The sequence below is a fragment of the Penicillium macrosclerotiorum genome (genome assembly GCF_028827735.1).
Source record: "Penicillium macrosclerotiorum strain IBT 26536 chromosome Unknown utg000003l_segment0_segment0, whole genome shotgun sequence".
Lineage (NCBI taxonomy): Eukaryota > Fungi > Ascomycota > Eurotiomycetes > Eurotiales > Aspergillaceae > Penicillium > Penicillium macrosclerotiorum.
Genome location: NW_026643083.1, coordinates 1207889 through 1228860, shown reverse-complemented (window position 1 = coordinate 1228860; position 20972 = coordinate 1207889). Strand labels below are relative to the sequence as shown.

The 20972-nt window shown below is 47.5% G+C and overlaps 6 protein-coding genes across 6 annotated transcripts; 2 read left to right on the top strand and 4 right to left on the bottom strand.

The window, feature by feature from the left end:
• Positions 1–984: 984 nt before the first annotated feature.
• N7462_003340 (Cytochrome P450 E-class group I) lies at positions 985–1892 on the bottom strand (the record flags this gene model as incomplete). The annotated part of the gene is made up of 4 exons (XM_057075066.1): positions 985–1146; positions 1211–1321; positions 1380–1694; positions 1755–1892. The coding sequence occupies 4 exons, from the start codon at positions 1890–1892 to the stop codon at positions 985–987; spliced, it is 726 nt and encodes a 241-aa protein (XP_056934571.1).
• A 1451-nt stretch (positions 1893–3343) lies between these two features.
• On the bottom strand, positions 3344–4904 carry N7462_003339 (Polyketide synthase enoylreductase; the record flags this gene model as incomplete). The annotated part of the gene is made up of 3 exons (XM_057075065.1): positions 3344–4508; positions 4611–4731; positions 4883–4904. The coding sequence occupies 3 exons, from the start codon at positions 4902–4904 to the stop codon at positions 3344–3346; spliced, it is 1308 nt and encodes a 435-aa protein (XP_056934570.1).
• Positions 4905–5330: 426 nt separating this feature from the next.
• N7462_003338 (zinc-binding alcohol dehydrogenase family protein) lies at positions 5331–6512 on the bottom strand (the record flags this gene model as incomplete). Its single annotated transcript, XM_057075064.1, has 3 exons — positions 5331–5539; positions 5595–6157; positions 6217–6512. 3 exons carry the CDS (start codon positions 6510–6512, stop codon positions 5331–5333), a joined length of 1068 nt encoding a protein of 355 aa, XP_056934569.1.
• Positions 6513–7044: 532 nt separating this feature from the next.
• Positions 7045–8385, top strand: N7462_003337 (methionine adenosyltransferase; the record flags this gene model as incomplete). Its single annotated transcript, XM_057075063.1, has 4 exons — positions 7045–7478; positions 7534–7816; positions 7872–8009; positions 8065–8385. 4 exons carry the CDS (start codon positions 7045–7047, stop codon positions 8383–8385), a joined length of 1176 nt encoding a protein of 391 aa, XP_056934568.1.
• Positions 8386–9528: 1143 nt separating this feature from the next.
• On the bottom strand, positions 9529–10480 carry N7462_003336 (uncharacterized protein; the record flags this gene model as incomplete). Its single annotated transcript, XM_057075062.1, has 2 exons — positions 9529–9934; positions 9996–10480. 2 exons carry the CDS (start codon positions 10478–10480, stop codon positions 9529–9531), a joined length of 891 nt encoding a protein of 296 aa, XP_056934567.1.
• A 2939-nt stretch (positions 10481–13419) lies between these two features.
• nrps6 (putative nonribosomal peptide synthase) lies at positions 13420–17229 on the top strand (the record flags this gene model as incomplete). The annotated part of the gene is made up of 1 exon (XM_057075061.1): positions 13420–17229. The coding sequence occupies one exon, from the start codon at positions 13420–13422 to the stop codon at positions 17227–17229; it is 3810 nt and encodes a 1269-aa protein (XP_056934566.1).
• Between the last annotated feature and the right edge of the window lie 3743 nt (positions 17230–20972).

Sequence of the window (20972 nt, the reverse complement as noted above, 5' to 3'; positions counted from 1 at the left end):
GCCCGTATTACTGCTGTAGAGACGGAACGGGATCTGGCCTGGGGCCGCGCTACTGATGTGTAGCCTTCGCGGACCAGGTAGAGCGACTCCGTATCCTATCAGAGGGATGAAATGCTACTCTACTCATTGTGCCGCTTACCCCGCCGATACCTTTAGTTCTGAAATTGCCCATCCTGTCGAAGCCGAAACTGTTCAGGAAATTCGCCGGCTATTACCCTACGTCCAACATCTAGGTACTGGCTTTCTTTCATCCTTCGTCGCCAGTCCATATAGTATTTGATTTGTCAACCAGTTATCTGAGGCTATGAGGCTGGATTCTGCTGAAGAACTCATGATTTGTCAAAACCCATCGCAGGGTCAGATTGGGAGTTTTCTTACTGCTCCCGTGTCTGATCTGGGGGTACGTATGAGCAGAACAATCCACTCAACTACTTCTAAAGCAGGGTTGGTCTCTCTCCCCTCCCTGCCTGTGCGCTTCTTTGAGATCTGCCCAGATTGCATGCGTCTTACGTGTCTAAGTATCTTGATTGTTGTGTCCCCGCGTGAATTTGTCGAACGACAGGCTTGACTTGAAAGTTTACGTTGTACAATATATTTCCAAACTGTTTTAGGTTGATTCATTACCGCTTCATCAGGTCCCTTCCAATTCTTCAAATATAATTGGTTACTAGGCAAAACACCAATGAGGCAAAGCTTTTAATCAACCCTTGGCTGAAGTGTTGCTCTCAATGGTCGACCGGTGTAATGGATAGAGGCATATGCTTTATATTTCATATCCTCCTCGCTGCGTTTTCGTCCAAGGTGTCAGAAAATCAGACCTCAACATTGAATAAGTTAAGATATGGCAAGTCACTTACGTTGTCTCGTACAGTGAAACCTCATACTTGCGAAATACAGCTGCGAATGCTGTGGAGATTTCCATATATGATATGCTAAATTGACCTGTGAGTAGGTTTTGAATCGCAGTGTCGAGTCGAAGATTACTCACTTTGAGGCAGGACACATTCTGCGTCCCTTTGAAAATGGAACGAAGGCTCTCTCAAGTTGAGGATCATCTGTTGCCCATCGCTCCGGGTCAAACTTTTCGGGCTCTGGAAAAACGGTCGGATCCATGTGAACATAGAAGGAAGAGGTGGCAACGATGGTCTAAAGAGCCAAAGACGGTTATCTTCTGTTATGGCCAGCCATGATCGCTCTGCAATGCACATACCTTAGGCGGAATGAAATTCCCATCAATCGTAGCACCGTTGGCTGTAACCACACGAGGCATACCGGAAATAACACCATGCGTGCAACGGAGACTTTCTTTGACTACACCTCTCTAATAAAGGTTTAGAGACTTGTTTGATATGTTTTGATCCTGTAGATGCAACACTCACCAAATAGGGAAGCTTTCGAAGAATTTCGTAGTCTGGAATAGGACCTGCCGGATCTTCCCAAACCTGCTTGAGTTCTTCATACAACGTCTGCTGGGATTTAAGATCTTGGGCCAGGTGGAATGTTCCGTAAGGTAGCACGTTGGAGATGTCGAGAACTCCCCCATGCATAACTCCAATTGCTTCATCCAAGAGAGCCGACTCTGGGAGGGGTGCGCCATTTCTTGAGCTCCCTGGTTTCGTCATGTTGCCAATAAGAGTTGCTCGGTTCTTCAATTCGGGCGACGAAAGGTTAACGTGAAGGAGATTGGTCATTAACTATGCAAACATTAGACTACTACGGGCATCGCGTATGGGAGGCAAACAAAAGAGAGATACCTCGGTCATAACGTTCCGTTGCTCGTAGCCAAACTTAAGATAAGAGGGAAGATAAGTGGCGATGTCGTGAAAGTAGATGGTCAATGGGAAGTTTCTCATAAGCCACATCGTCCAGTCAAAGCTGTAATATGTAGACATTGAGAGTGAATTACGAAATTCCCCGTTTTCGAGCCCTCGAAGATTTTCGGGGATGACAGCAAATATAAAATAATTGATGATATCCAAAGCGAGGCCACGGTATCCCAAAGCCAGCTCAACGGGCTTATCAAGCTCCACGTTAGATTGCAATAGGTCACAGAATCGTTGCACCTATAAAGAGTCAGCTTTCCTATCCAATTCCAGAAAGCGATCAATTTGTACCTGAGTACGAATTACATCTTGAACATCGTCAAGATGACTGCGAGAAAAGAGCGGGGACATGAGCTTCCATCGCGCACTGTGTTCCTCTGCTTCAAGTCTGAATGACGAGTCAGGCAGCCCAAGATGATGGTAGAATTCTTGATCTTTGACTGTCTTGTTCTGAGGAGAGAAAATATCATGGAATGCTTGAGGGTTGCGAAAGTGTAGCTGGACAAGAAGTCGGTCAATAGTTCGGTGACTTTGTATGAGAGACGGCACGCACAGTGTTCGGTGTAATTCGGACCACGGGACCTATAGTTGATAGTCAATACTTGAGGCCGTAGCACTTTGCATAAAATTTAAACTGAATGAAGAGAGCATACCATATACTTCGTGAAGGTGCGTCAATTGCTCCACCAACCGACCATCTCTCCAAGTTTGGTGATAAGCTCTATATAAAGAAGAAACGGCTGCGAGTCTGGGGCCAGGGTATTTAGACAGCGGATGAAGGTAGAGTCTGTAAAAGACTAGAGTCACAAATAAAAGGGAGATAAATATGGCAATTTCCCCTTTGAATTTCAATAAGGCGAATGGAAAATCCATCGTCGTCCCTTCTAGTAGAGTAGAGCTGTTGCTGAGAGTACAACAATCAACAGATGAAAGTGCGGGAATAAGTCAGCCAAAATAGACCCTTTCAGTCACATCAATTCTCAGCTCGCTAATTCGCGCTAGGGGTTTTCTCCCTTTATTTTTACTCCGGCACTGAGCTTTTTTCACATTGTGTCGTCATTAAATCGGACGCTCAGATAACTGCAGGTGACGGTGGAGCGAATTAATTAAATTACGCTGGTAAAAACCGAACCATTACATCGATATCCACTTCAGCGGGTACGTATAGAACAATTAGCACCGAACAAAGCCGGACGAATTAATACTTGGCGTAGCAAAATACATAGCCTCGACAACTTTTTAGAAAAAGTTATTAACAGTACGAAGAACTTTCAATTTCTCTAGTGTTCTCAATACGAATAATACGAAAAATATATGATAATAGTTATTATTGTACCATGAGAAGATTGCCTGATTTAATGTTCGGAGATTCTGGCAACGTGATCAAAAGATTCAAGGGGGGATTTCGGAAAAATGAAGTTCTCAGCGAGCGCAATGCAACTAGTAAGTCATAGCTTTTGAGCAGAAACTGGAGTGATGTTTCGAGAACTAGCTCTCCATTACGATAGAGGAGACGGCATTTAGGAGACATATAAGTGCTGGAATGAAGATTGATCAGTAACAGTTGAAAGTTGTAGGGCAGCAAGCTTACCCATTATCAAGTTCATGTAAAAATATCCAGCAATATCCACGAGAGAACCACAGAGGAAAGGTCCAAGCATCAATCCGAGGCTGAAGGAGACCCCGTATAAGGAGGAAACGCGAGAGGACCCCCCATGAGCTCCGAAGACCTGCGGGTTTTTGGCTTGAAGATCCTTGGTTATAGCTAAGATTCTGGTCAGCACATCATTCGAACTAATAACGAGGATCAGATAGACAGTGTATGTACCTGACATTTGTTGGCCACCCGAACCGCGGACCAAACAAAGAGCAAGGCCGATTGCAGATAGGGAAGCCAGATAGATGGGCTTTCCGTAAGCTTCATTACTAGCCCATGGGAATTGAGGGTCTCCAGGAATTCCCAGAATGAGAAATAATGGAGTTAGGATGACCCAGCCGCAGATAGTAGCTGATCGAACACCAGTTCGATCTCGAAGCGACCCCGCCACAGGACCCAATAGGATGGCAGGAATTTGTAGGCAGAGAAACATCATACCAGCAGGCAAGCTGTACCAACCAAAAGCCTTCCGTACATGTAGAGGAAGGGTCGTATCAAACCCGGCAACAATTGCTGAGGTTGTCAAGCTGTTTGCGAGACTACAAAGAACCCTGGGATCGCGAAGCATAATGTAATAAAAACCGCCAGTTAAAGAAGTATTTGACTCTTCAGCTCCTGAGCTCTCGGGACCTGGCTCAACATCAGCCGCAGCAGACAATAAGGAGGTAGTCTCATCATGGGCGACTCTCTCAACCGGGGATACGGAAGACGACGACTCATCCGGTACTGGCTGCTTAGAAAGATCAATCATCAGAAGACGAAAGACCATGTCTAAGATAAGAACCGCCATGGGTACAGACCAGGCTGGCCAATATCCGGTTAGCTCGAGTAGAACACCGCCGATCATAGGTCCTCCAATGACGCCGGTAGACGCAAAAGACCTGGCGGCTCCCATGACCTTTCCCATGTGTTCTTTGCTCGTTATATCAGTCAACGTAGCAAGGGCAATGACCCATGTGGCACATCCCGCAATACCTTGGATTACTCGTCCTAGGAAGAGCGCCCAGACTGCAATTCCATCCGTGGGGCTATCGGTTAGTCTAATTTCACACAACTATGGGAATTGAAGACAGTGGGTCGAAATCGTACGTGAAGGAGTGCTCGCAACGAGGATTGTGCCTATCAGACACCCAGTCAGCGCTACGAGTAGCGGCGTCTTCTTGCTGGACGTCTTGTCTGCGAAGTGGCCAATTATAGGACCGGCGATCAAAGAAGCAAGACCATGAATGGTCAGTAGCGCAGTGGTTAGTCCTTGGGTATGTGAAGAATCTATATGCAAACGCCCTTCCAGCATGTATCCTAGGATGGGAACGATAAAACCGAATAGGAAAGTTTCTAGATAGATAATTTCTGGTAAGCATAGCACACCATTTAGATATGAAGAGCAACCACGATGGCTTACCAGCGAACAAGGCAATGTACATAGAGGAAACGACAAAGAAATTTGATGAGCGCAAGCCATAGGCAAAGGCCTGGGGCCATCAATGCTGGCCATCTTGAGTTGCAAAAACAACGAAAGTATGAAGCTGATGGCAAAGTTGACGTCGATAAGGCGGCTACAACGTAAGTTAGTTCCGGATACGGCGAGGCGAGGCAAGTCGAGATGGGAATGAATATCATCGAAAATTTTGCAACTCTGGGTCTCATGATCCTCTTTTCACTATGAATTCAACTAATCGTGAATATTTGGTATCCACTTTCACTCAAAGTAGTATCTGGTTTGTGTATACGTCACTAAGTACTGTGTATGAGGTTTTATTAATACGGCGGTGAACGAAAGTATAGAGACATGTATGGTAATTTTGCTAAAATATCAAAGGTGGGGATGAGAAAAATCGTCATTGTCGATTTCATGGTGATTCCCCCAGAGTCACCACAGCCTTTTGGGCGTTCATGCCTTGGCGCACTCGATCCAGTGCCAGCTGAACAGATCCCAGTCCGTGGCCCACCACCAGAGGCTCCGGTGTCGCTTGGAATATTTTCTTCGCCAATGCCTCGGGGAGGAAATCCCGGTACACAGCTTTACAGACATCATTCTCCACTATAGTTCCCGCGAGCACTAACCACGAATTAATTGGGGTTGAGGTTATCAAAATTAGTGGAGTCACACTTACCAGCTTTCGCGTCGATGCTGTGAAGCACCACTCCATCTGGAATTGGATTTGTCAAAACGACTTTTTTATCTTGCTTCAACGTGTGTACAATGTTCACACACATCTGTACCGTTTGCCGCTTCGAGATTGCATCAAAAACACCCACAAAATCGGTACCACCCAGAGTTTGGGCGATGTCTTCTACCACGGAGTCACTGCGATAATCAAACACCTTGGATGCACCAAGACGCAGGCATTGGTCATGGTTCTGTGGGCTGGCGGTTGCCAAAACCTCGTAGCCTGACGCCTTGGCTAGTTGGATTGCACAGCTGCCCACACTCGACGCACCGCCCCACACCAGGAGGGTCTTACCAGACGGCTCGGGATTCAAAGAGGGATATTGAAGATGAAGATCTTCTTCTTGGTATAACCCGGCAGCAGCAGTCGAAAGTGCGCAAGGAAGAACAGAGCCTTGTGCGAATGAGATCTCGGCGGGTAAGGGGCAGGTTAAGCTCGAGAGCAGAGCCGTGTAGTGTTGAAATCCGGCATGTCGAGTGAGACTGCTATCCATTCCAAAAGCATGTCTGCAAGTAAAGGTTGTCAGTCACCTGTATAAAATATCGTGGACAATGTGAGACCAAACCCGATCACGCGCTGGCCAACTGCCACGTCAGTGACATTCGAGCCGACTTCTACCACTTCACCCGCGACGTCAACACCAAAAATATTCGGATAGGTGATATAGTCCAGGAATGCGGTGTCCTGCAGCATGTAGTCACATGGGTTAACTGCAACAGCGTAGTTTTTTACCACCACCTCATTTGCGTCGGGGGTAGGGTAGGGTGCCTCTTTCACGACGAATGGCTTGGACTTGGGGGCAAGTGCCCAAGCAGCCTGATTTTCAGGCAGCCTGCTCATTTGGTCATTTTCACCTGTCATGCTTGCAATTCTTCAAGAGACAAATGGATAAAAAAAATAAGATCAAAATGCTGCGAGATCTACCGGATCAGTCTGAGATCAAGTATAGCTTCTTTGCTTGGATCAACAATTTTTTTACGAGATCTAAATTCCCACTTCTACAAATTAGGATTAGATCTTCCTCATGGCTTTTTTTTCGATAGTAAAAGACCGACTAGAAATTCGGGAACAAGCCCCGGCGGGTGGTGAAGAGTAAGGTACTCCGCATAATGGACAATACCATGTTTTCTGTAATCGTATTGAAGACTTACAGCCAAATACAGCCACAGGCTCCGACTTTTGTTATGTATTGTTATTTTTTTTCGTTTGTTGCAATGACTATGACCAGCATCGACTGTACATAATTGTTAGAATCAAAATACATAAGGCGAACTCCTCACCCATATATGAGATACTCCAGCCGAATCCTGTTCTCCTTCATCGACCCTTTTATTTATTCCTCCGCGGCCTTCGAATTTGCTTATAGGGTTCTATGATACGAAATTCTATCACTATGTTACTTACTACCGAGCCTACCGAGTCAACCTTTCTTTTTACCTCCGAGTCTGTCGGCGAAGGGCACCCTGATAAAGTTTGCGATCAGATCGCAGATGCCATTCTCGATGCGTGTTTACAACAAGATCCTCTCTCAAAAGTCGCCATTGAAGCCGCCGCTCGTCCCGGCCTGATATTCGTATTCGGTGTTCTGGACACTCAGGCCCAAATCGACATTGAAGCCATTGTACGTGTGGTCCTTAAGGATATTGGATATGAAAGCCCTGAGCAGGAACTTGACTACAAAACCTGCCAAGTGATGGACCATGTTGAGCGCCGAGCTGCTCCAGATTTTGCTGCGCCATCAGTCTTTCTGAGTCCCACAGATACCGAAGCAGCTGGAGATCAGGGTATAATCTTTGGCTATGCATCTAATGAAACTTCTCAATCGCTGTACGCATCAAAACTCAAGTTATTATTCTCATAACAAATTTTCTGATTACACCAGGCCATTGACTATCGATCTGTCGCATCGTATTACTCGACAAATGAAAGCTGCTCGTCTGGATGGGACTCTGCCCTGGTTACTCCCAGACACCAAGACACAAGTCACTGTCGAGTATGTCAGGCGCAAAAATGGTGAAATCAACCCATTGCGAGTACACACCATTGTGCTCACAGCACAACATACAAAGGATGTTACGGTTGAGGAGTTGCGTCAGGAGGTCTTTGAGAAGGTTATCTGCAAAGCCGTTCCCGCGAAATTTCTAGATGAGCAGACCGCTTACCACGTAGGTCTACCCTGGATTGCTGATTCAATTCTCAAAACTAAACTTGAGGTATTAGATTCAACCTACTGGAGACTTGGGGGTGACTCCCTCTGGCAAATTTGCCGGTGTCACGGGCCGAAAGATCGTGGTCGATACATACGGCGGATGGGGAGCCCATGGTGGCGGTGCCTTTTCCGGTAAAGATTATCGTCAGGTACGATGATTTTGTCCTCCAATGCCATGAAAGGCAGATTCTTACAGATTCCCAGGTCGATCGCTCCGCAGCATACATGGCACGATGGATTGCGAAGTCAATCATTCATGCCGGTCTCGCAGACCGGTGTCTCATTCAGCTGTCGTACTCGATCGGCATTTCCGAGCCTCTGAGTATTTTTGTCGAGACCTACGGCACAGGCAAGACAACTGATCTGCAATTGGAACGAATCGTATCGGAGAACTTTGACATGCGACCTGCTTCCATTGCGAAAAAATTGGGGTTGACAAGCCCCATTTACTATCAGACATCCAAGAATGGCCATTTTACCAACCCAGGATTTCCATGGGAGAAGCCCAAGGATCTGGTCTTGTAGTGCTGGAAATGACATTTTCATCTGAACTCAAACAAGAAGTAATTCAAATTTTGATTATCTAAATGATAAAATATGATCATTTTGCCTTTATGTCAAACTCGCAGATTCATATGCAAAAAAGCCTACGGCTATTTCGGCCTTGCTCAGTGATTCATGTTTTGTATGATCAGTGTACTAAAAAGAAATGGAATTTTCCTTTAGACCTGCGCTCAAGGCTCGTCTTCAAGCCATACCCGACTCCTGTAGATTTCTCGTCATCCCATACTTGACAAATAGAACCCTCTAGGCCCACAATTTTCATGCCGATCGATGCACTAAACAGAATCTGGGGCCCACATAGAACTCAAGTTGCCCCTTGATACAAGTGAGCCGCCAGGCTCTTGGCCCGGTTTTTGCTAGGTTTCAATCCAAGGGTGGCTGGAGTAACGAAAGAAATTATGGGGCGGGGCGGCCCGACCAAACTACATCGATGAACCGCCAGATCCGATCCTGCTTGTTATTTCCCGATCTTTACTAGGGTAAATTAAACCAATAGGTGCCCATATACGGAGTACTCCATCAAAGGTCGTGCCAATTTTTCCACACTAGAGTAACTTGGGCACCTCTTCCGATACGGTGTGGCTTCATTGTTGTCAATCATGCCTGTCTTGGTCGTGACAGTGGAACTGGTCCTAATTCGGTCTGTCATTCTAGTGGATCAATTTTCTCCACTTCTTCAACTGTGTTTTTTTTTCAGCCAAGAAATTCCCAAGCCAGAGCTTAGAGGTCAGATCTCTACATCAGCCTGCAAAATCAGACGATCCTTATTTGGTAACGAAAATATGATACCGTCCACAAGCATGATGCTTGCCAAAGAATATGAAGGGTCTTCTATAGGTTGTGGTCACCCAGATAACTGGCCACGGAACGCATTTGATTTGGCCTTTGGATGAGAAGTAGCTGATATAGTTAGGGGCACAGAACTCTCCTGGTCAACGCCTATCGATTTGGATGAGCTCCTCTTTCACCTCACTGCACTATACTGTTAATGCTGATGGGATTGAAATAAATTAAAATAGGTTTCCAATTCTCAGCAGTGTCGCAACTGAGCAAGTTCCAAGGTGTACTTTCATTTTAGAGCCCAAAAGATGATCCCTTGCTGAATCAAACACTCGATAAAGGCCCCAAAAATGCGTCTTCAATTGAACCAAAACCTTCTTTCATACCTTTGGAGATCACGTCGACTGCCAATTTCTTCAAGTTTTCATGCTCCTGCGATCGGGGCCGATCGGATATTTCAACCCCAAAAATAATCTGCCGGAAAAAGAGTATCCATACCCCAGTGAGGATCAAGGCGTCTGCAATTAAGTCCGCACTCAGTTTTCGGTATCCCCGAACAAAACCTTGAAGCAACGTTTTAAAAGAAGGGCCTCCACTCAAACAATGCTGGATGTAGATGATTCCCATCATGTTGGCAAAGTCGTGTAGCTGATTTTCATACGTAATAGTCTCCCAGTCAATAACTGTGAGCTCTGTGCCAGTAGGCAAGTTGTTGTATTGAATCAAAATACTTTTCATCTACGTCAGTATGGAGCTAGAACTCTTGGGCATGGAATAATAGTGTGACATACTTTCTTGGAGAGAAATCGCCATGGATTACACCTTGCACTCGTCGGTCATTCTTGTTCAGAGTCATAAAAACTGCTTGCCGAAGAATTTCATCGTCACACTGATTGACCACCGATTCATATAGAGGGTTGGCATCCTTGCAGTGAAGGTCCTCATTGCGACGAAGCTTCTCCATAAGATCCTCATCGATATGTCCTCGGCCCCAAGCATGAAATATTTCAAGCCATTGCCCAATAGCCTCGCCAATAGAAGTGATTTTTTCTTGGACATGGGGCTCTGACGGGGGCGACAGGAGAAACATCTTCAAAAGCTGACTGTTGACTCTGTCCTCCACAAGCTGGATACCGAATTCGGGAATAGAATGATAGAGATATGGGATTTTCACCATGACCCCACTATTCACACCATACTTGAAGTCACCCGATGTCTTGATCATCTCCAAGAAACCCACCTCAGCAGCCTGTAGATCAGTTTGAATATGAGTCATCTCAATTGGAGGATTTGAAAAGAAGGGAGATGGACATACGAATCGAGATTCTTCTAAGCATTGCCTAATTACCACGCTATTGCTTCCATCTGGCAGCGGATTGAGCAAAAATCCTCGGCAAATACAATTCACATTGCCGCCTGTCAATCGTTCAACTTTGGAGCAAGCATAGGGGGCAGAAGCTAAGACTTCAATCAATCGAGCCTCTTCCATATTTTCGTGGGAGGTACTCGTTTTGCCAGAATTATTTCTCAGCGGTGCAGCTGAAAATAGTGAGGATAGGCAGTTCAAGTTCAAATTGATTTCACGGTAACAAGTCAGCTGATCTGCGTCCGAATCAGGTTAGTGACTACGTACTCTCCTTCAGCTCGCAGCTCATATGTCATCTGCCTTTTACTTGACATTGTTTCTCCGTTAATTGTTATATCCGATTCAATGTAGTGACTTCATGTTCGTAGTCATAATACATCCAAGAAAACCATGTGACAGTGTCCATGAAGTGAGATCTCAAGAGACTACACAATTTCGTTCGACATTGGGAATTCAGACAGCTGTAGCGTATCCTAGTATGAAAATGTGTAGATACTGTTCTTCGGGATTTTGGTCATCAATTTTTTTTTTTTTTTTTTAAAAAAGGGGCATATTGCATACAATAGTACAAGTGCTGATATATATTTATACACTTTGATCTTGCTATATCACATACGAAAGCACTCGGATGCCTAGTTTGGCATTCTTAGATCACAGGGCTTGATGCATAAAAAGGAGAAAAATGCCACGAGATTTAGAAATTACTGTAATTACTGAGGAATCTGTGGGTTTGAAACACGACATCCGGACTGGGGGAAATACACGTGGTGAATGGTGTAAATCGGCAGGTCCGATCACACTCGAGTGAAGATCGGCCAATTCATGAGGATAACCAAAGAGAATCAAGGGGACCCAGGCTTAATTGGCTGGTCTCATTCCAACTGACTAGGACGATGCAGCAACTCTAAGATCGCTTAAAATGTTACATCCGAGATTCCCTAAATTGAATAAATTTCGTAAAAAGTGTCCTTTGATGTCATTGAAAACCTCGGTAGTTGACCGTGAAAGTTGGGCCCGAGTCTAACAGCTGAAGGTGATTGAATGGGAAGGTGGTCACGAAATTACGTCGAAAACCCTCATTGAGGGCTGAACCTCAGCTCCGGCAGTATGTCGATCGCTCCTGCATCGAGCATTTTCGGGTCCCCTAGAAAACTATATTTTCCTCAATATGCCGTAGGTGACAACCGAAATGTCTGTTGGGACGGAGCTAGCCTATTCGCTTTCAGCCATCGATCTCTCGATCAGAGCCGACGAACCTGATCTGCATGCAATACACAACTACTCCACATTGTCCTGTCTGCAACCTGTAGATACCCGTATGTAACTTAGCTTATCCGTGTACTTTTCATGCGTAAGTAAGTATTTGCGTAATATTTTCAGTATTTTTGTGTAAGAAATTTGAAAACAAAATGGTGTGGGGGGGACGGCCAGCAAAGCATGCCTAACCCCACTAAGCGTAAATCGAACTGTGGAGTTGTTTGGGCAGGGTCCCTTGCCTTTCCGTCCCTGCATGACCGATCGGATCGGGTGCGAATTTTCCGGTAGCCAGCTTTACCCATACTAAAGCTGGAGCTTCAGAAACATGAATATTTCGATTTTCAAAAGATCCACAGCTGTAAAAATGAGCTAGTTGGAGAAAATTTCAGAACGTGCGAGCTTCCTGACCAGAAAGCCCTTGATAGCCTTTAGCCGCGTTGAGAGTTAAGAGAAAACAACGTATGCACTGCTCAAGCCATAACACTATATGAAAATGGCCCGCACTAAGCCAAGAAGGTCCGAATCAGTCTTGTATAGACCACCAATACAGCCTACTTGCGAATCATCTACATTCTTAGTTGGATTTTGATTGACGTAGGCATACGCGAAACCTAAATAAACAATTGAGATGAATGGGACAGAAGAAGGGAAAATATTTAGCGAGATCTATTTCAAAATTTCCATGACGGATCCAGAGCTTAAAGACAAAGGTGGATTGAATTAGGCTTCCAAAGATGACAAAAACAAATTCATATCCAAGATGAATGCCAAGTACCCCGAAACTATCAACCATATGCTACGGTATAGGTCTGCTGAGCTACTGAGGGAGCCAATTTTTGTTTAGACTACGGAAGTGTTGAGAAAGCCGGCACTTGTCTAGGCCATATTCCTCAAATGTTTATTTCACATGAGACCCGCTACCGAGATTCGAGTAACCGACCTAGAAAATAGCTCCAGAACTGGGGAATCTCCCCTGCTCCAGAGATAAAATACGTAATGAGAGCGACCTAGAGACGAGCTAGCCCAAGCTGAGTGCTATTAATAAGCGGACCAAGTGAGAGAAGCCTGACAATATACAACGCATCTGTGAAACCAAAAATAATCAATATGCTGGTTTGTAAAAAGACAGAGTACTACGTACTCCTTGGCAAGATTTGCCTAGACCACAAGAGTTGACCCTGGGAAGTGGGCCTGCAGGAACCGGATTCTTTCGAAGAAGGACCTGGTGGAGGTCTAATCGTTAGCAAAGAACTTGAAAGCTGAGGGTGAATCATGAAATCACTTCCAGGCTTTCCAGCAGATCCACTTTCTGTAGCTGAAGGAAATCAGCTGAACTGCGGACCCGTGTTTCAATGGCTTCCCGCTAACTACTATAGTGGAAATACGCGTGTATACACGATTGAGATACGGCGGTATGTATGTGTACTGTAATTATGTATCGTTAAACGGAGTACCTGTGTAAATTAGTGTACTACTAAATAGGCCTCGGGCATAACACCGACGGCAAGTGAACTCGAAGATCGGTGTCAACCACGCGAAAATCAGAGTATCTTGCTTTGACAGTAGGAGTATGTCATAAAGAGAGAGGAACAATGTCGCACAAAATGAGAAGTGTTCCCGATTTTCACCCCGAAAGCTTTCCAGTAGCACTGCCACCATTCAATGGTGACCAAAGCTCGGCGAAAGATCGAATTAATCTGGTTATTGACAACTGCAATAATTCTCTGGGGGATGGCAGGTTTACCAAAGCTTTGACACTGGCATGGGGAATTGTGCTGGTCCACTATACCAGTTCAAACGATGTGCTATTTGGCATTGCACGGCCACCCTACTCTGGTCTGCAGCCATGTGCTTTGAGACTCCGACCAGAGGATTCCATCACGGCGGCATTTGACCAAGTCCAGGATTCTATCACTGCAACATATGATGCAGTTCAAGATACGGGCACCCTCAAAAACATTCTCCAGATCGTAGAGGATGGGGAACAACCCTTCGAAGAGTTAGACAGCACATGTCCTCTTCAAATACATGTTCGAATTCGGCCAAATGCTATCGAAATTCACGCACTGTTTGACGGAAAAGTTTTGGAAACCGAACTGATGAAAATGATCTTGTTCCAGCTCCGTCATGTCTATACTAGCATCACAAAGATGTCACAAGCGTCTCTTGGTGACATTCAAGGGAACAGCATTGAAGGCATCGAGAAGATCCTTCAGTGGAATGCTCAGGCTATTCCGCAACGTGATGAGAGACTGGCTCATCATATAATCGAGCAAAGATGCCGGGAACAACCATCAGCCCCCGCAATCTGTGCATGGGATGGTACGCTGACTTACGGCCAACTGGATCAGCAGGCCACCAACATGGCTGCTCGGTTAGTCGCCGCCGGGGTGGGCCCGAATCGATTTGTTGGCCTGCTTATGGAGAAATCTATGTGGACGACGGTGGCCATATATGCCATCTTGAAAGCCGGCGGATGTTTCTATCTCATGGATGCTTCACATCCCGTCCAACGGCTCGTTTTGATGATTCACAAAACTCAAGCACGGCTCATATTGGCCTCATCCAAGCATGAAGCATTGGCGAAGAAGCTCGAACTTCCCACCTGGATAGTTCCTCGTGATTTTGAAGAAGAAAAACTACCTCCTGCGCAACCGCAACAATTCGCAACTGTCCCTGCCGATAGCATGATGTACGCCGGCTTTACCTCTGGTTCGACAGGGGAACCAAAAGGATTTGTGATGAATCATGCGGCATTTTCGAGTGGTCTAGAGACCTATTGTCAGCAGTCCAGCCTGTCAACTCAGTCTCGTGTGCTACAATATGCCTCCTATGCTTTCATCGTCAGTCTCATAGACCAGATTGCCCCTCTTACAAGGGGTTCTTGCATCTGTGTACCGTCTGAGCAGATGCTTCAAGACGACTTACTAGGAGCCATTCGCGAACATAATGCAAACTGGGCCAAGCTGACTCCGTCGGTTCTTCGGCTCCTAGATCCAGCAGATCTCTCGGGGGTGAAGACCTTGGCCATTGTCGGTGAAACCATACCTGTGAATGAGCTGGAAAGGTGGCAGCATCGTGGCATACAACTCCTGTCTCTTTACGGACAGTCAGAGAACTCCAAGTGCTGCTCGTTTGCCGATCGCAACGAGCCCGGCTGTGACGTTCGCCAGTACAACCGACCACACTGTGCCATTCCGTGGGTAGTCAATCCCCATAATCCAGACATCTTGATGCCAATTGGTGCAGAGGGTGAGCTGCTACTTGAAGGCCCATGCGTAAGTGATGGGTATCTGGATAATCCAGAGCAAAATCGGATGACATTCATACACGCTCCAGCTTGGCTGAAGTCGATCCGACCAGATAGCCATACCCGACTATTGAAGACTGGTGATCTCGTCAAATACAACCCAAATGATGGGACCTTGTACCTGGTGGGCCGTAAAGGAACCCAGGTTAAGATTCGAGGCCAGCGAATCGAACTTGCTGAGATTGAACACCACCTGTGCCCTTTATTCAACACTAAAGACCCGGCAGTAGTAGATGTGATTATTCCATCGGATGATACATCCCAAAATCCCTTACTGGTTGCCTTTGTACCTGTTGGAGACCAACAATCCATGCTCAAGCGAGACGGTCTGGTCGAAAATCTTTTCGCGTGTCCCACCCCTGCTTTCCGTCAAGAAGCCCGAAAGGCCTTGTCAACCCTTCATGAGGCCCTCCCTAGCTATCTAACCCCACAGGCCATTGTGGCTATTGCAGCCTTACCACAGACCGCTACCGGGAAGCTGAATCGACGAATGCTGCGTGAGGCAGCTTCCAGCCTGTCTCGTAAGGATCTGCTGGCGTACACCACTCATGACGTTGTTCACCAAGACCCAGTCACTCCGTTGGAAATTGTACTTCAAGAAACGTGCTCAAGGGTGCTTAATCTGCCATCGAGAACAATCGGAATGCAGTCCAATTTCTTCGACCTCGGCGGAAACTCCATCACCGCTCGAGAACTGGTGACCAAATGCCGGCAGAGAGGTCTTTACATTACGGTAGCTGATCTATTCCGATCTTCCTCTTTGTTGACCCTTGCCAGGTGCCATAAAGATAACGACGTCTCTGTACCTGTCGAGGCTTCTGATCCATTCAAGTCAATTCGGGATAAATTCCTCGCCAATCTCCCTGCTACTTTAATAGCGGATCAGATTGAGGATGCTTTCCCAACACTCGAGGAACAACACATCCTGGCTTCGACACACATGCTCGACTATCATATATATGAATTGAAAGGCCCTGTGGATATATCTCAACTTCGTCGTGCCTGCCAAGCGCTCGTTGACAAGCATACCATCTTGCGGTCGATTTTTGTTCCTTTCCAAGAGGAAATCATGCAGGTCATTCTACACCATGTGAATGTACCATTTTCTATCGAATGTCCACAGGATATGACTGCCGACATGTGGACGAAGTCGTTTTGCGAGGCCGAGCTGAAAAAGACCTATTGTGCAGATGAGCCCCGAGTCGAATTCAAGCTGGTTCAAGGTTCACAAGACGACACCATTCTGATTATCAGGCTTCTACATGCGCAATACGATGCCGTAGGTCTTCAGAAGATGGTACTTGATCTGTGGTCTGGATATCAAGACCAAGCTATTCATATCGAATCAGATTTTGCCGCATATGCGAGAGAATGCGTCCGACAAAGAACCCCCGAAGCATACCAATTCTGGAGAGGCCTACTCGAGAACGCACAAGTCACCCCGGCTCCCTTCTCCAATATCCCGGTGGCACGGGAGGAAAACGTCTGCTTTGAGCGGGAGATGCCTTTGCCTACGCCCCCTGCCGGGCGGACTATGGCTACAGTTGTCAAGGTGGCATGGGCAACAGTTCTGCAAGAATGGACTGGCTGCTCTGACGTTGTCTTTGGTCAATTAATAGCCGCACGCAATCTCCTTCTTCCTGGTGTCGACGAAATCTTAGGCCCCTGCATCAACACGATTCCAGTGCGAGTTCACCAGACGCTGGAGTCTGCGGGTCCTCATGATCTCCTCCAGGACGTGCAGTCTGAGCATGCTGAAGGCATCAGCTTTGAGACCATTGGGTGGGATGAAATGGTGCAGGGTTGTACCATGTGGCCACGAGGAACAAAACCAGGCTCGGTGATTGCGTTCCAAAACTTCAACAGAAGCCCCCAAACGCAGTTTGGACCGGTGAGCTGTCGAAAGAGCACACAATTTTTCAATCTCCCTCCTGAGGATACTGTTTGGCTGCTTGTCTATCCTAGCAGCACCACTGCGTGTTTTGCGCTTGAGGCTTCCAACGCAGTTCTCCGACAGGACGAGGCAGACGCTCTACTGAAACGGTTTTGTGAAGTCCTGGAGGAGATCTGCAATAGTTCTCAGAGACCCTGAGCCGTCTTTTTCTCGAACCCTTCTGCAAACTCAAATTGAAAAATCTATGCTTCTATATAGATCAGAGAATACGATGGAGTCGACTAAAGATTAATATTAGCACATTCTCCAGCGGACGCGTTCTGGCACTCTCCCTCAAGACACTACATGACGTCCGTATGAACTTCTAGACGAATTAGACTTTCAATTTCTCTTGGCTTTTATCTCTTCTTTTAGGTACTGCTGCCCGTCGACCCCGATAGCACGATATCCACAAGACAGTCTTGAAATTTGATCACAGCAAAGCCAGGCGATTACTGACCGCTGAAGTCAGTCAGCGTGCAATTATAGAAGAAGAGTCACTCCATAGCTCTTTGCGAGGCCCGGGCCCGTCCTAGTGCATCACCTCCCATCAACTTACTACTCCGATACATTCTCCGTCACATGATGCAGGCCGCCGTGCTGACATCTACTCGGGAGTCGGGAGGTAAAAGCGGCGGCAAAGCATCAACAACGGGGGCTCCATCCATAAGATAATAAATGAACAATAAGAATAGATCTTAAATTTACTCCGAACGACGGGGGCCCCGCGATCACGATCCCGCACGGCACTCGGATTCTATTTTTTTTCTTTCCGTACATCTACTGCTGTCGCTGTCGCTGCCGACACCTCAATAGCTGAGGCGAAGGCCCTATTAGTGCATAGGAGATGGATGTTTGGGCGCACCTCTTGACCTCGACATGCTCCTTCTTGTTAGGGTCAGCGGGCCCCGTCTTTGGGGCGGCTGTATGAAGCTGTATGAGGCTAATGGCACATTCTGTATAATCCGAAAGGAGGGGGGACACGGACGTAGCGGAATTATCGCAGCTGTTGCCCACAAAGAGGCCCCACTGTGACACTCCTGAATTGGCCGATAGTTCTTATGAGCACGGGCCAGGCGTGGGGAAATCGGGTGAGACGGTCGACGATGATTGAACATTTGTCGACTTCCTCGCTGGGCTATTGTGGCGAGGGAGTATTGAGCAACGATCATTCGACAGCGGGGGATACGGGAAAAACAAGGAGGCGAAGAGGATGAGGATGTATAGAAGAAGTCACCCAGGAAGAGGAGGACTCAGGCTGCTATGGGGGTTTACCCTGCCATTCCTCCTCATGAGGGGCCGCGTGGAGAAGGCTGAAGCGTTTTTGTTCCCAGTACTTCGAGGGAGGGGCAACGAGGGGCATAGGTCAGCCACTGAGACCGTGAGCAGCCTCGCAGATGTCTTCGGTCAGTGGCCAGGGGGGGGGGGGCACCGTGATGCAGTACATGCTTTGTACGAGACACGAGATGGAAAGGCAGACGCCCGGGAGTTATGCAGGCAAGACGACAGTGCGTCCTGTCCTGCCGGGGACCCTATGTGGGCTCGTGGATCTCATGGAGGTCATGCCTTCTACTGGTACATCCGCAGTACGGGAGGAGCAGGGTAGAAGGGATGTACCGGAGATGTATCTTGGAAGTACATGCTTTTTGGACCGTCATTCGCATGTGCCGGGCAGGCTGCATGCACCGAGTGCAGGGTACAGGAAGGTACATTGCAGTACGGAAGTGGTGAGGAGCACGCTCATCTCGTACGGAGCCAGCGCGGTCTCGATGATGCCGGTAGAGTTCTGGGTCAATGTGCCCTCGAGACAGTGGGGGTAAAAAAAAATAGCAATACTAGCCATCTACAGCGACTTTCGTGAGAATGCGATGGAAGCGGCGCCGGGACTCCTTCGGCCAATAAGTTAGAGCGCCCTATGGTTACTATCGATACTCTCGTTAGGCTGGCTCCACTGCGAAAGTATGTATGAATGTATGGAGATGAAGCTGCCTTCCCCTGGTCCTCGACTCGGCAAGTGATTCCAGCTTTTCAGCTTCTAACCGGGCGGGAGATGCTGGCCAAATTGACGGGAAATAGAGATCGAATAAGTGTTCCAATCGAAGCCGGAAGAGTGGGGATAGCGGCCCCTTTCTGGCAAGGTACTCGGAACAATGCCAATGTTTGTTGAGCCGCGGGGTAACGGGAATTGATCGAGCAGTTCTCCGAATCGAGGGGGAGCCATATATGATGATCTAGGGATTTTGGGATGCGATCATGGTTTGATAGTCGTGGAACAGAGTATTAATAGCCGGCATGATCTCTCTACTGTTCATCTACTGTCCATCTACACCGTCCTCCATGCCCTGAAATCTGTATGCTGTACTCAATCACCCTGGTTCCTCGGACTCGGGCGTTCGTCAGTCCCACCATACTTGCATGAGGGCTCTCGGACTGACCCCGATCGTGCTGGGCACGATGACATCAGTTCGCGCACGCTCTCCCCTCACTTTGACCGTCCTCGGATCCTTGGTCTGTTCTGGAGGTCCTGCTGTACCCGGAAGGGAGAGAAGTCGGCCGGAAATCCGGGACCAGAGCGAATCAGTGATTGAGTGCTTGAGTTGGGGGGGGGACGTTGGATGCTAGTCGACGCTTAGGCACACCGGTCTCTGTCCAATCTCCGGTGGCCGGCCCCGGTCAAAGGCCCAATGGGGGCGACCGGGAATTGCCGCGCCTGGAACGCTGGGATTTGATGACAGAGGACAGGAGGGGGGGGGGGGCCCGGCGAGTGGAGGATGGAGTTATGTAGGGTGTACGGAGTCCGTCGAGTACTAGGCTGACACTGGTACAGAGATAATAGGTACAATCAGTACAATAGGTTACAATGGATACAATTGGTTCTGGGATTCTTCCTGGTGGACTATCATACACATGCCCTCTTATTTAATAGGCGAGGACCACGGAAGACTGCGAGACTCCAGGGTTTCGTGCACTGGATTCCAGCTCCGTTCAGTTGATTTCCACAAAAAAAAAAAAAATAGCGAGGGCTCCACTCCAAGCGAAATGAGACCGAACCAAAATCCCTCAAAAGCAAAAAGGAACCCGCCGAAAATAGCCCTGATCAATAATAACACCTAATCAGAATCATCAATCCTCAGGCTAACTGCTTCTCCTTGTCCCACTGTGCAACTTGGATGGTCTCACGATGCGCATCAATTATCCCCAATCTCTTGCCCATACTTCGCGATCTATATATACTCTATACTCCATACACCCACAACCTCCTCTCCGTGTTTCTCTGGACTCCGACTAGCTCCTGTAATCTGTAATGCCTGGATGCACTCGAATTCCCAAATAAATATCTCGATTTCTTTCCCCTTGGACTTCCCCTTTCCTCGCTGGGCGGCTGGTCCTCGGTCCGCATCTCAATCTCCCCTCTGCTGGTGTACTTCGGACGCGGCAGTCTGGCACTCTTGTCACTCTTGTCACGCTGTCCCGCTGTCCCGCTGCCACTAGGTCACTTGGTCACTTGGTCGCTATGTAACTATGTAACTCCGCAACTCCGCAACTCTGTACCTACTTTGTCCTTGGCCTAGTGTGTCCGTTCAACCGGTCCTTAGTCAAGTGCTGCTAGAACGTCCTCCGAAGCCTGGACCCTCCCTCCTTTTTCCCTTCGGACTTTCTCCTCCGCTCATCCAACTGTTGACTGTTGACTCGTGGGAGTTGTGCCAATCTTCGAGGTAAGCAGCACTGCTTGTCTATGTTTTGCTAGTTCGTTCTACATATTTATCCTCCCACCCTCCCCCAATCACCTCCTGTCAGTCCGATCTCGTTCTTGATCCGAAGCCTGGAATTATCAATTTCCCCCTCCTCTTCCCCCCCGAAATACCCATCCCGCCCCGAACCCGCCGAGCCGGGGCGTTCTG